The sequence below is a fragment of the Pleurodeles waltl genome, chromosome 4_2 (assembly GCF_031143425.1).
Source record: "Pleurodeles waltl isolate 20211129_DDA chromosome 4_2, aPleWal1.hap1.20221129, whole genome shotgun sequence".
NCBI classification, from domain to species: Eukaryota; Metazoa; Chordata; class Amphibia; order Caudata; family Salamandridae; genus Pleurodeles; species Pleurodeles waltl.
In genome coordinates, this window is record NC_090443.1 from 472,490,914 (window position 1) to 472,504,620 (window position 13,707).

A 13,707-nucleotide genomic window follows, 5' to 3' on the forward strand; every position below is an offset into this window, starting at 1 on the left:
TAACTCCAAAAGTGGGAGGACAACCAGGGGGGTCAATATTGGAATCCCTACCAGTGTAGACCCGGAAATTATAAACATATCCTGTACTACTTTCTGACAGCATATACAATTTAATTCCATACCGTGCCCTCTTGCTAGGAATGTACTGCCTAAAAACCAAACGACCCTTGAACAGGACCAAAGACTCATCTACAGATATTTCTTTCCCTGGAACATCGATCTCTGAAAACCGATCTACCAAATGATCAAGGACAGGTCTAATCTTAAAAAGACGGTCAGAATCAGGATGATCTCGTGGCAAGGCTAAAGCATTATCTACAAAATGCAACATCCGAAGAAGAAGCTCATACCGGTTACGACTCATGATGGCAGGAAATATAGCAGTTGCCATCAAGGGACTAGTAGACCAATATGAAGACAGCGACGGCTTCCTTATCAGCCCCATCAAAAAAGTTAAACCCAAGAACTTTTTCAACTCTTCCAGATTTGTGGGAATCCACCGGCTAGCTCTAGAGTGTGGCCTAAGTCTGGCAGCGTTGTCCCTCAAAAACTGCTCTGCATACAAATTAGTCTGCTCAACAATCTCTTCCAAAAATATATCGTCCATAAACAACTCAAAAAAGTTGACGGGCAAAAAGTTTTCCGTATTAACTCGACACCCTGGAAAACCAGTAAACGCAGGCAACTGTGGCTGCTCCATGTTTGGTGCAACCCATGCGTCAGGTCTTCCAATGGGAAGCCTTTCAGCCGCTGGCTCCTGCACCATTGGCACATCACTGTCCTCCTCTAAAACAGGCCCTTCATCAGCACTGAGAGTGGCTTCATCATCAGATGATTCATCTCTGACAGAAAATTCACTTCCAGAATCCTGCACTTCCTCCTCTGCCTCAGATGCAGAGTCAGTCTCATATTCATGGTCAGAAGATGACTCAAAAAGCACACTAACAACCTGCTGAGCGGTCATCCTACGGCTGGCCATGATCCTTCCTACTAAAATTAACTGGACAAATACACCACCAACAACCAGCACTGTGTAAGATAAGTAACAAAGTATAGGTTTATCACTAAGAATTATAAACTCAAAAACTATACTGCTCACTTGCCTGAAAAAGCTTGACTCACCAGCAACTACTCTGCACAGCCACAGCAATCACCAACGATATCCCACTAAAAAGAGAAAAAAAAAAGCAAATTAGACATAAGACAACACAATAATCATTGTGCATAACTCTAAGGACAATTTCACACACAATCCTGCATTCAGTACACCACCTACAAACATGTCATTCATGCATTGCAACAATACTCACTTGGAGTAAATTTATTTACTTACCTAAAACATGCAACTACGCAAACCGCAGGACAACTACTGCCAAAACTGCAACAAGCCACAGCAAAGTCAGCAAAAGCTTAGAACTAAAACAAAAAGGAGAAAAACTGTTATTATCATAAAAGTAAATACTTCGCCAGTTGACAAACACTCCGCCACTAACCATTTTTTCATTTTCCCGAGTCTAGTCTTCTCTGCTTGGGGGAAGATGGGCCTAAAAAAAAAATAGGCCAATCTACCCCCAAGGGGAGGGGGCAGAAATCACCCAGATTACATTGCACCCTTTGGGGGGGGGCGACCCTTGCCCAAGGTGCCACACCCCCACACAAAGCACACACACACATACATAGTATCCCTGGCGCTATGGGGATTCTGCCCCCCTTGGGGACAGAAAGGCCTAAAAAATAGGCATATCTGCCCCCTAGGGGGGCAGAACTGCCCAAAAATACATGTGGGACCCTGGGGGCGACCCTTGCCCAAGGGGCCACCCCCCAACACAAAAAATAAAAATCAACAATAAAATCCCTGGTGTCTAGTGGCTTTCTGCCCCCCTTGGGGGCAGATCGGCCTAAAAATAGGGCCAATCTGCCCCCAAGGGGGGCAGAAACGACAATAAATACATTGCGCCCCTGGGGGGAGCGACCCTTGCCCAAGGGGCCACCCCCCAACACAAAGCACACATACATACATACTATTTCTGGCGCTATTGGGATTCTGCCCCCCTTGGGGGCAGAAAGGCCTAAAAAAAATAGGCCTCTCTGCCCCCAAGGGGGGCAGAACTGCCCAAAAATACATGAGGGCCCCTGGGGGCGACCCTTGCCCAAGGGGCCGCCCCCCAACACAAAAAATACACATCAACAATAAAATCCCTGGTGTCTAGTGGCTTTCTGCCCCCCTTGGGGGCAGATCGGCCTAAAAATAGGGCCAATCTGCCCCCAAGGGGGGCAGAAACGACAATAAATACATTGCGCCCCTGGGGGGAGCGACCCTTGCCCAAGGGGCCACCCCCCAACACAAAGCACACATACATACATACTATTTCTGGCGCTATTGGGATTCTGCCCCCCTTGGGGGCAGAAAGGCCTAAAAAAAATAGGCCTCTCTGCCCCCAAGGGGGGCAGAACTGCCCAAAAATACATGAGGGCCCCTGGGGGCGACCCTTGCCCAAGGGGCCGCCCCCCAACACAAAAAATACACATCAACAATAAAATCCCTGGTGTCTAGTGGCTTTCTGCCCCCCTTGGGGGCAGATCGGCCTAAAAATAGGGCTAATCTGCCCCCAAGGGGGGCAGAAACGACAATAAATACATTGCGCCCCTGGGGGGAGCGACCCTTGCCCAAGGGGCCACCCCCCAACACAAAGCACACATACATACATACTATTTCTGGCGCTATTGGGATTCTGCCCCCCTTGGGGGCAGAAAGGCCTAAAAAAAATAGGCCTCTCTGCCCCCAAGGGGGGCAGAACTGCCCAAAAATACATGAGGGCCCCTGGGGGCGACCCTTGCCCAAGGGGCCGCCCCCCAACACAAAAAATACACATCAACAATAAAATCCCTGGTGTCTAGTGGCTTTCTGCCCCCCTTGGGGGCAGATCGGCCTAAAAATAGGGCCAATCTGCCCCCAGGGGGGGCAGAAACGACGTAAAATACATTTGCCCCCAAAGGGGAGCGACCCTTGCCAAAGGGGCCGCCCCCCAACACAAAAAATACAAATCAACAATAAAATCCCTGGTGTCTAGTGGCTTTCTGCCCCCCTTGGGGGCAGATCGGCCTAAAAATAGGGCCAATCTGCCCCCAGGGGGGGCAGAAACGACGTAAATTACATGTGCCCCCAAAGGGGAGCGACCCTTGCCCAAGGGGCCGCCCCCCAACACAAAAAATACACAGCAACAATAAAATCCCTGGTGTCTAGTGGCTTTCTGCCCCCCTTGGGGGCAGATCGGCCTAAAAATAGGGCCAATCTGCCCCCAGGGGGGGCAGAAACGACGTAAAAAGCATGTGCCCCCAAAGGGGAGCGACCCTTGCCCAAGGGGTCGCTCCCCTACACTAATATTCACTCACACACACACACATACAGAAATCCCTGGTGTCTAGTGGGCATTCCTGCTGCCCGATCGCATCGCGATCGGGCAGCAGGAATGCTCAAAGAGACATCGAGGGAAAGGAAAACCCTTTCCTTTCCCTCGATGCCTCTCTGAGAGCACCCCCACCCCGCACGAAGGTGAAATACTCACCTTCTCCCTTGACGCGCTGGAAGCAAATGGCTTCCAGCGCGTCATTCCCCGTTTCCATGAAATCAGCGCGCGATCGCGCGCTGACGTCATGGGGGGGGGGGCGGGGGTGGGTGGGCGTGAAAGGGGAAGGGATTCCCCTTTCAGCCCTGGCCTGGGGGTGTTGGGGGGCGGCCCTCGGGGGAAGCGCTAGCGCTTCCCCCGACTGCCAGTCCCTGGACGTAATGGTTACGTCCATGGCGCCACACGGGCGCTGCCATGGACGTAACCATTACGTCCGTGGCGGGGAAGGGGTTAAGTAACTGGTACTGATTCTGAACATGCTTGCGCCATTGAGTGAAGGGATTTTTTTTTTATCTAACCTGAGTAATTCTAACAGAGCATTCCCTTTATAAGTTCAAATCCTCAGATGTCGATAGTCGTACCCAGTACATTAGCAGCTTTAGTGATGTTGCACAATGAATTTAATTAAGGGCCAAATCAGTCTAAGGAGTATAAGCGGGATACTTGTGGGCAAACGTAGCAATGAGTGAATAAACTTATTTTCAATCAGGGTTATCTTCTGTCAATTATGATATCCCCAGAGCTTGGCACCATATGTTGCAGCTGTCACTGCTGTGGCCTTATACACTATAAGGGCAGGTGAAAGTGCCCCCCCCCCCCCCTTTAGAAGCCTTGTATTTTTTCCCAATTACCATTTTCCGTTGTTGAGGGATAGTAGTACTTTTCTCAATTTGTGAGGCTCACGTTAAATTGTCTGCCAACCTTATCCCCAAGTAGTGAAACAGCCTAACCTGTTCAATAGGAACTCCCCCCTATGGAAATTTTTCCCCTAAATAATTTGTGCGGTTTTAAACTTAAATTTAGCAGGGATTATTTCTAAACCTCTGCTCACACAAAACACTGCAAATGCATCTAATTCTGTTTGAATGGGCATCAGGGTTCTTGAAATGAGATGGGTATCGTCGGCAAACATTAGAATGGGAACAGGGACTCCAGTTAACTTGGGGTCATCATGATTACTCTGAGCTAGCGAGTACACTGCACCATTAATATAGAGGCTGAACAGGGTGGGTGCCAAAACGCCTCCCTTTCTAACCTTTCGCATTGTGTGAACTCCAACCCCCCCACAGGGCATTTAAATTCCAGTACCTCTATCTCTGGGTGAGACAAAAACAAATCACCAGGGATTCCCTCAATTCCAGGTGCCTTACCTTTTTGCAATAGTTTTAGGGCCTGGGCATTTTTTTCTTAAGTGAAGCCTGCCACTCAGTTCTATGACCTCCCACCCCCCTCTTCCTTGAACCACAAAATGGGAAGTGTCACTTCTGCCCTTGTATGTTAGTGGCTGCACCATACCACTGGACCAATCCATATAAAGGTCCTCAAAGTGCTTTACCCAGCTCTCGGGCTGAATTACTGAATAAAAACTGTTATTAGTGTGCTTACCATCTTGTCGAGTTAAACTTGCCCATTGTTCAGCTTCCCAATACCTTTTAGCATCTCTTAGCGTAATTTTATAGAACCCCCTTGCTGCTCTTATTTCAGCCATGTTCCCCTTTTTTATAGCCACTAAGAGCGAAGATTTGGCCAGGCGACTTTTTTTTTTTTTTTTTTTTTTTTTAAATAAACCACCTCTGCATTTTATTTGTACCAAGAAATCTCCCCCCCCCCCCCCCCCTTGTCACACTTTAGTACTGTAAAAAGAGACCTCATTTGTTCCCTCAATTCACAATGTACCAAAACATAATGTATAATTGATAGTTTCCAGTTTTCCATCTGGGCCAATCTCTCAATAACCATGTTGTAAATTGAGGCTTAGACCTCTGTTATTTGCCACCAGTGACCATTTTATGGCCCTCCTATTATTTGACACCTCATTATTGTTAACCATTATCCATGAAGTCCTACTACTATATTTAAACAGGCGGCTGCAAAATCAAAACATAGCTCTTGATGATCACTGTCAGCTCTCAGGACCACAGTCGTATCCAAAAGAGGGGGCCAGAGCATAGATCTAGTCAAGGTGACTTGTGAAGGAGCCTCTTTTAAACATAGGTAAGGTTGGGGAATCTGACCTTGAGTTCCCATTCACTAGCCTTAGCCCCAGACTCATGGCTAGCTGAACGTAGTGTAATTTGAAAGCACAGAATCACTTAACTTGTATATTGTTGTTAAAGGATCTGGAAGTTCAGTTGCAGCTTCTTGGTCTGTTTGCACCTGCTTAGTGTTCGTACCTGATTTTGGAGTTTTCTTCTATAAAATCAACTTTTATCTCGTAAATGTTAACCCTTTGTTTTGATTGCAGTAATTTCTTTAAGAAAAGGTCAGAACTTGCATTTTTGTTATGATCCCTGGTTGTGAATTATGCCTGACATGGTGCTTCCCAGAATTCATCTCCACATTTTGTGAAACTTGGCTACTAATTAAATTTTAACCAGACAATATGGTTCCTGTGTTTTTCCTGGCATTAATAGCCTGTAACCTGGGAACTAAATCTAACCAGGACCCCAGTGATTTTGCTCTCTCCTCTAAATGTGGTTGCTTTGGTGCCCTTTACATCCCACATTTGGCATACTGGTGTACCGCTGTAAGTCCCTGGTAGATGTTACATAGGTACCCAGGGCATTGGTACACCAGGGGTCCCCCATGGGCCGCAGCATGTAATATGCCACCGATAGGAGCCTATGCAAACTCTGTCTTCAGGCCTACCGTTTGCAGTCTGCATGAAAAGGTTTGTGCACCCTTTCGTTGCTGGTCACTGTACCGGGTCACTGTAAGTCACCCCTGTGGTAGGCCTTTTCAGCCCATAGGGCAGGGTGCAGGTTCCTCTGTGTGAGGGAACCCCTACACGAGGAGAGGTGCCCCTACGAACTCCAGTTCCAATGCACTGGACTTTGTAAGTGCATGGAAGCCATTCTGCCCGTGTACTGGCAATAGGTGGTCCAGCTAAATAATGGGAAGTCTGAGCCTAGTCATCTTTGGTATCAAACATGTCAGAATTATACCCCAATACTAATACCAATATTTGTGGCATGCTTCCATGCACTCTGGGGACTCCTTAGAGGACTGCCCAGAGTTGCTCCTGCCAGTCTTCCAGGGTTTTGCGAACAACCCATGCTGCTGCAGCACGCCAGCCAGGTTTCTGCCCTCCTGCTGCTTGTCCAGCTAATGCTGAGAAAGGCAGAACAAAGGATTTCCTGTGGGAAAGGGGATGCAACACCCTCTCCCTTGTAAATAGGTGTTTCAAGGCTGGGGAGGGGACCGGGTTGCATTGATGGGCACATCTGGTGCCCTCCTTGCATAATCCATTTTCCACCAGTCCAGGGACCCCCGGTCCCTGCTCTTGTGCGAAACCACACAAAGGAAAGGGGAGTGACCACTCCCCTGTCCATCACCACCCCACGGCTGGTGCCCAGAGCTCCTTCAGGTGGCCCCTTGAATCTGCCATCTTGGAAACAAGATGTTCAGAGGCCCTGGTAGCATTTGGTTGGTCAGGACAGGTAACTGATGTCAGCGACCCAACCCCCACAATAGATGGTCTCCCTGCAGTGTGACAAAGCCCCCTGTTAGGGCTATTTAGGGACTCCCCTGTCGGTGAGCCACCAGATTCAGCATGCAAGACTCCACCAGAACTTCTCTGCATCAACCTCTTCTGCGCCTGGCCACGAAACCGCTGCTAGACTTCATGGAAACCAAACAAGCCTGCAACTCCTGAGCCAACCTCACGTCGCAACATTGTTTCTCCGGCTCCTTAAAGCAATTGCAACATTTCTACGGCTGTACATCCTCTGGGGTTGAAATGACACAACAAACAGCATATGGGAAGACAGTCATAGGACACAGCGCTCACAGTGAATCATCAAATCAAGAATGAACAAAGATTCTAACACGGTTCTTCCTCACTCCTCTAGTGTTTTCGGATGGAAACCAAATATTGATAAGTAGGTGTCAGGGCACTCAAGAAATAAAGCTTATTAAATTCCAAACTCATTGTTCCATGGAAATAGCATCAAAATATCAGTCGGACCGGGATTCGTGGGAAAATAACACAATTTTAATCTTGAGATAGGAAGTCCATCAGAGCTATAACAGCAGTCCTTGGAACCAATATCCTTATTACAACAACAGATAACACGTGTTTCGTCCTATGAGATAATCGCTCTCAAAGACTTCATCAGGGCTTTCATGTAATTAAACACAGCTAATAAATCCAAAATCTTAAATTTGCTCTGGATATCTGGCATTGAGTAATTCACCTCAGAAGGCCGCGTTCAATTCATTGCGCGGCGCTTCTGAATCAGAAGTTAATCGCATCGAAAGGGGTTGGCAAGACTTCAGCTGCACCAAAGAAGCAAGAAGGAATCTCCTTTGGTGTGAATGAGTTGCTCTCCTGCATCTGCAGGCACCTAAGGCAACGATGTCCGGCTGCCGGGATCTGCTCTCAAATGGAGCTGCGTGGATCCTGCAACACAGGTGATGGTTCTGAGTTGTTCTCTTGGTCCTCTCTGCCTTCTTTCCAACTTTGGAAACAGTGAGCCCTTACCTCTCTTTGTAGGACAGTATCCCTGAGCACCACAACTCTTGCAGCAACCACGGCTTGTTGACTCATACTCGAAGGGATCTTGAGGCTCCAAGTAGCCCCGGCCTCCAGCACTGCATCCTTGCAAGGACAGTCTCTCCTCTGCTGCTCCAGCGATGTGGGACTCCTCTCCAGGTGTGCTGACTAGGTCTCACTGCAACTTAATGTGCCTGCTGCCAGTGGGTTGCCTGTGGGGGTTACAGTTGCTTCTGCTGGCTCTCCTGACTGCTGAGGGTCAGCCTGGACTCCCCTTCAAGGGTCGAGTCCCCTGGACCTTGGTGGTCCTCTTCAGCTCTGCGAATCCTCTTCAGTCCAGATTTGCATTTGCCAAGGCTTGTTGGTGGTCCACCTTAGCACTGAACCAAACTGCGACCCAGCGACCGGCGTGGGACAGCTTCTGCACGACTTCAGGGGCTCCTCTGGAGCTTCTGGGCTCCACAGCTGGCCTTCATCTTCCATCGTTGACCTGGATCATCTTCATCAGAAGGGTGGGTCCCCTTGTTAGTCTATGGGGAGACCATGTAACTTACCTCTGCTCCCCTGGTCGCTGGGAGTCATCTAGATACTCACCTTCAGGGGTCCCAAGTTCTCCCAGCTCCCTCCCAACTGCTCCACATCCTTGTGTGGGGGTCCTCACTTTGCATGCCACTATTTTATTATATGGTTTGTGCTCCCCCCTCCCCCCGGCCACCATAAGGCTGTAGCTTACTTTGTGCTTTTTCTTGCCAGTGCTTGTTGTATTCCTAATACTTGCCATGTATATATAGTGTGTACTTGCTTCAAGTTGGGAACTGCCTATAAGTAACCTAGTTCAGTGTTACTGTAATTAAGTACCTTTATTTTTGCAACACTGTGGTTCCTTTCATGTGAGATGTTACTGTGTGACTACTGTGGTTTTGCAAGTGCTTTACACTCCTAGATAAGTCTCGGCTGCTCACCACAGCTATCACTAGAGACCCCTGGCTTCCTAGACACTGTTTCACTAACTAATAGGGGTTGCCTGGACCTGGTATAAGGTGCGCACACCATAGGTGTCCACCACACACCAGGCCAGCTTCCTACAGCCATTGTGTTGATAGAGCTTTTGCTTTGTGTTTTTTAGGTATTGGCATTTTGAAAGCTGCCGGTAAGTAGATGTCTTAGTAGATTTTTGGTATAAGTGAGGAGGTTGATATTAACACCTCAGGAGTCTGAAAAAACAATTGTAAAACAGTTTCTAAAAGGATCATAACACATCCCTCGCTTTGCAGTGCAGTTGCCATCTTCAGTATAAGATCTGTGTACACATCTGGTATGTGGCTTTCCTGGACATCCATGTAGATTATCATCACTTTACCTTGCTTTTTTGCAGGCGTGGATGCACCAAAACTAGTTCTTGATGAAAACCATAAGATTGTTGTAGATTACAAGACAGACGAGGATGGCAAGAAGTACAAGGTGAGTCTGTGATGTTTTATTCTAAAATCCATGGTAGCTTAAGACTGGAATTCCAAGGCTTTTAGGAAAATGCATCAGTCTGCAACTTGCAGCTCTCATCGTAATATGGCTTCCCTGAAGAAGGCAGATTTGACTTGGGTCTAAAAATTGAAAACTTTGCGTAGTTTAGAGGAAAATTTAGCAGTTTCCGTATGTTTTGTGGTGACTAAGCGTTCACTACATCTATTTTACATACTTGATAAACCAATTACAAAATTATCTCTCTGCAAGTGATCTTATATCTGGTGACAACCTTTTTCATATTAATCAACATTGCATGTAACACTCAAGCAGGCAGCAGTTCCTCCCCCCCTCCCCCCTCCCCCCCTACACACACACAGAGCGACTGCTTTCTGGATTGTGCTCTTGTAAGAATATTGCCTACCCGAGCCCTGTCTTTTTAAAAGATTTTGAAGGCTTGTCTGATTTAAGCTTGTAGGGGCTATGCGCTTTTTGCGCTTGGCGTATCACTGTGCTCAGTAAATACACGTTACATCTTTTTCATCCATCCATTTCTTTGTTTTTTTTAAAATGCTCTCACAACCATTTCCTTCGGCATTTATGCACTCATCACTTTATCATATTGTGCTCACCATTTAGCCTATTGAGTCAGAATGTTTGGGAGGATCATGCTACTACATTGATAACTTTTTGCGTTGCTCTACTTTAAACTAAGAGGAAACTATGCCAAAGAATGCAGCACTCTTAGTTCGAGTAATGAATTTAAGGCACTTCCCAGATATCAAATATAAGCACACGAAAATATGAACATGAGCATTTAACTTGATTACAGGGAAACACGTGTAGATGCCAAAATACTCACAGCAGTTAAACAATGATAGGCAGAAAACGTGCAGTACATCAACCGTGAATATATGCAGTGAAAATAAATATATAGTCACGCTAAATAATTAAGAAAGAAAGTTCATCTCCATGGGGGTTGAATCCTTCATTCTTGCCAGCATCAAGCCGAGGAACCCTGAATTGCTGAGGCAGGAGGTCTTCCCAACATGGGATTTTTTTCCCCCTGAGTCATGCGTCTGTGTTCAGGCAAGCTCCTTCCTCAGTGCCAAGTTTCCCCACCTTATATACCTTAAACAGACTCAAGAGGAAGATTCTAGCACTCTCCCTTCACTTGAAATTCAAGCTCTGGCTGTACTTGATCTGCGTTGATAACATGCAAAGAAACGGGCCCTGTCCCAATGCGTATTCCAGAGACAGAACTGTACTTTTTCTTGATGAAAACATTCCCAGGCTGAGGCTCTCATGCCTACCTTCCACATCCCCCATGTTGTGTTCCAACACGGTGTAACCCTGTGCTGGTGAGAAAAGCACAAACACGTTCTATGTGGAAAACGAGCTGGATGAGGGAAAACCCTGTTCTGCCGCTGTGACTGCACCTGAAGCTTAGCACAAAATGGAGTCAGTGGTCCAGATGGAGTCAGTGGTCAAATACACATAGCATTACACTCCACCCCTTGACCAATGACTCTACTAGCATATTGGTCTAAAAGTAACCCTTTTTGTCTTAACATCGTGATTAGGTTAGGTATGCATTCTATACAACAGCATAACATGATTACAATACAGATTACTACTAGTATTCCACCTAAAATGGGCCTAAGGTAACCTAAATCAGGAAGCCAGCTAAATACTCAGTCCCGTTACTCTTTGTCTACATCTTGTTTCACTCCCTTCGTCTACATCTTGTTTCACTCCCTTCACCAATTCATGTAGGCCCCAGTGTGGGTTTGGATGGATTTAGAGTGATCCTACAGGTTAAAGCAGCACATACCATCAAATTCTGAGCAACCGTGGTCATGTTTCAACAGTAAGTTGTCAATGGCTGCCTTGTTTTGCAATGCAGCTTTTCTAGTGTCTTGTATATCTAATAATAATAATAACTCTACAGAAGCGATAGAAGTTTAGTTGATATTCTTGACCCTCAAACATGCTTATTTGTGAATAACGTGTGTATTGTAAACAGCTAATCCTGGAACTCCTACTATAGAAAGACTTAAACTCACACATTCAGACTTGGATAATAACTGAATTTCAGTGTTAGTCTTCACTTAATTGAACTGCTTCCCTTGTGTGTCGAGTATGTAATACAGAGTGAAATGGAAACATCATAAGTTCTAACTGCGTAAAAGCACATGGTCCTCCGGTTATATTGGCAGGAATGTACGTATATGTGGTATTTCCACCAGAAAACAATCACCCCACCAGTAGTTTGACATGTTTGATGTGACTAGCAGCAGTCACTCTATGTTTACAATACATGCTATTATTTACATTTCTACATGTTTTATCATTTCTTTGCTGACATAGTACTTGTTGTTCCCACGGGATCTCTTGAGGAGACTCCGTTGTCGCTTTCAGATGCATTTGAGCACATTTTCCTATATTGTAAGTGTCGCAGGTTAAGCTGTGGCAGACATCACCGGCAGTAATATTGTAAGTAATCACGTGTGTTAGATTGCTCCATTTTTCATCCGTTGTCTCATGGATAAACTGGCAATATTCATAGTGTGAAGTGTGTCAATGCGTCACTTTCTTTCAACTCTTTATCCTTGTTGATGGCATTGAAGATTTGCAGAAAATGCTGGCAGGAGTCGGTGTAGCAACTAAACACATTGAAATTATGTCAACAGTACTTTTCATATTCGTCATACAGAAATCCGATCAGTTAAGCACAGTTTGTGCCAGTTAAGTCCAGACCTTGTGAGGTTGGTGCAGTAGAGATGTCGATTGGCGCTGTCGTGCAGTCACATCAGGACTGGGAGCTTTCAGTCTGTCCCGACCCCAGTCGCACACGTCCGAAGGGTGGCCACGCAGAACAGCTAGCACACAGACACCTCATAGTATGATCTGTAAAAGAGACAGTATGATAATTCTCGCAATTAACATTTATCAGCTGGTACATACTCCCATTTCTCCTGTCCTGGTTTCATGACTACCAACACCTTGTCCTTCCCTCTTGCTATGATTTCTGCTGGCTCAGGAGGATGATTTGGGGATTCTACCCCCACCTAAGCACCAGGATTTTTGTCAGTTGAGCCAAAGCCTCCCTCCCCACATACTGTACGAAGGGCTGGGGCAGTCCCATTTTAACTATATCTCCATGTACTGGAATTATGACAATCTGGGCAATTCTGTCTTCAGGTTGTATTATCAAATCAGCGTCTCCACTGTTCAATAAAAATTCCCATAATTTCTCCTTGGTAGTCTGCATCGATCACTCCCCCCAAGACCTGAATACCTTTGAGTGGCAACCAAGATCAAGGAGCAATCAATCTGAAATGCTCTGGGGTAATTCGTATCCCAACACCTGTCTCCTTAAGCGCCATGTCTCTTGGTTTCAATCTGTACACGATCAAAACCTGCAGATTCTGGTGTGGCTCGGTAGGGAGCGAAGGCTCCTATTTTTGTCTCCCAATACATGATAGTATTTGTTGCGACATGGGGTTGTATCTGTAATGCTGGGGTTAACATTCTCATTAATAGTGTCTATGCATTTGTCGAGGGTCTATTAAATTAATTCATTCAAATGATCTCTCCAATTTCTCAGAGTACTGTCTGCTGGTTTTCGTAATTTGGCTTTTAATAAGCTGTTCGTTCTCTCAATCAATCCTGCAGCTTGCGTGTAATATGATAAATCCACACAATATTGTGTTGTGAACAATAGTCTTGCACCAATTTGCCTTTAAAATGTGACTCATTGTCACTTTGGACTTGCAGTGGGACTCCGTAATGCAACATTAACAAGTCCAACGTTTTGATGGTGTTGAATTGAGTAGCAGTTTACGTGGATATGCCATCAGAGGTCCAGAATAAGTATCCATCACCCTGCAGGCGTATTGACACCCGCAACTATTTGGTATTGGCCCAGTGCAATCGATTTGCCATATCTGCCCTGGCAACTTCCCTCTCCCTAACTGACCTCTGACAGTTTGTGGGACAGATCTCTGTTGTGTGTGTTGAGAAGAATTCTCTGCATTATGACAGTTTTGATTATATCTAGTGGAATGTGCATCCCTCTAATCTCTGCCCACCTGTTAGTTGCCTTCTCACCCAGGTGTCCAC

General features: G+C 46.2%; 1 protein-coding gene across 3 annotated transcripts in view; it reads left to right on the forward strand.

Moving 5' to 3' along the window:
• The window catches only part of EIF3G (eukaryotic translation initiation factor 3 subunit G), a 72,987-nt gene that overhangs the window by 39,296 nt on the left and 19,984 nt on the right, over positions 1–13,707 (forward strand). For 2 of the 3 annotated variants that reach the window (XM_069231805.1, XM_069231806.1), the window contains 2 exons: positions 9,248–9,271; positions 9,497–9,582. In XM_069231805.1, the coding sequence (XP_069087906.1) occupies positions 9,248–9,271; positions 9,497–9,582 (110 nt within the window). The remainder of the gene's footprint in view (positions 1–9,247; positions 9,272–9,496; positions 9,583–13,707) is intronic. The other variant, XM_069231807.1, reaches the window with a different exon arrangement.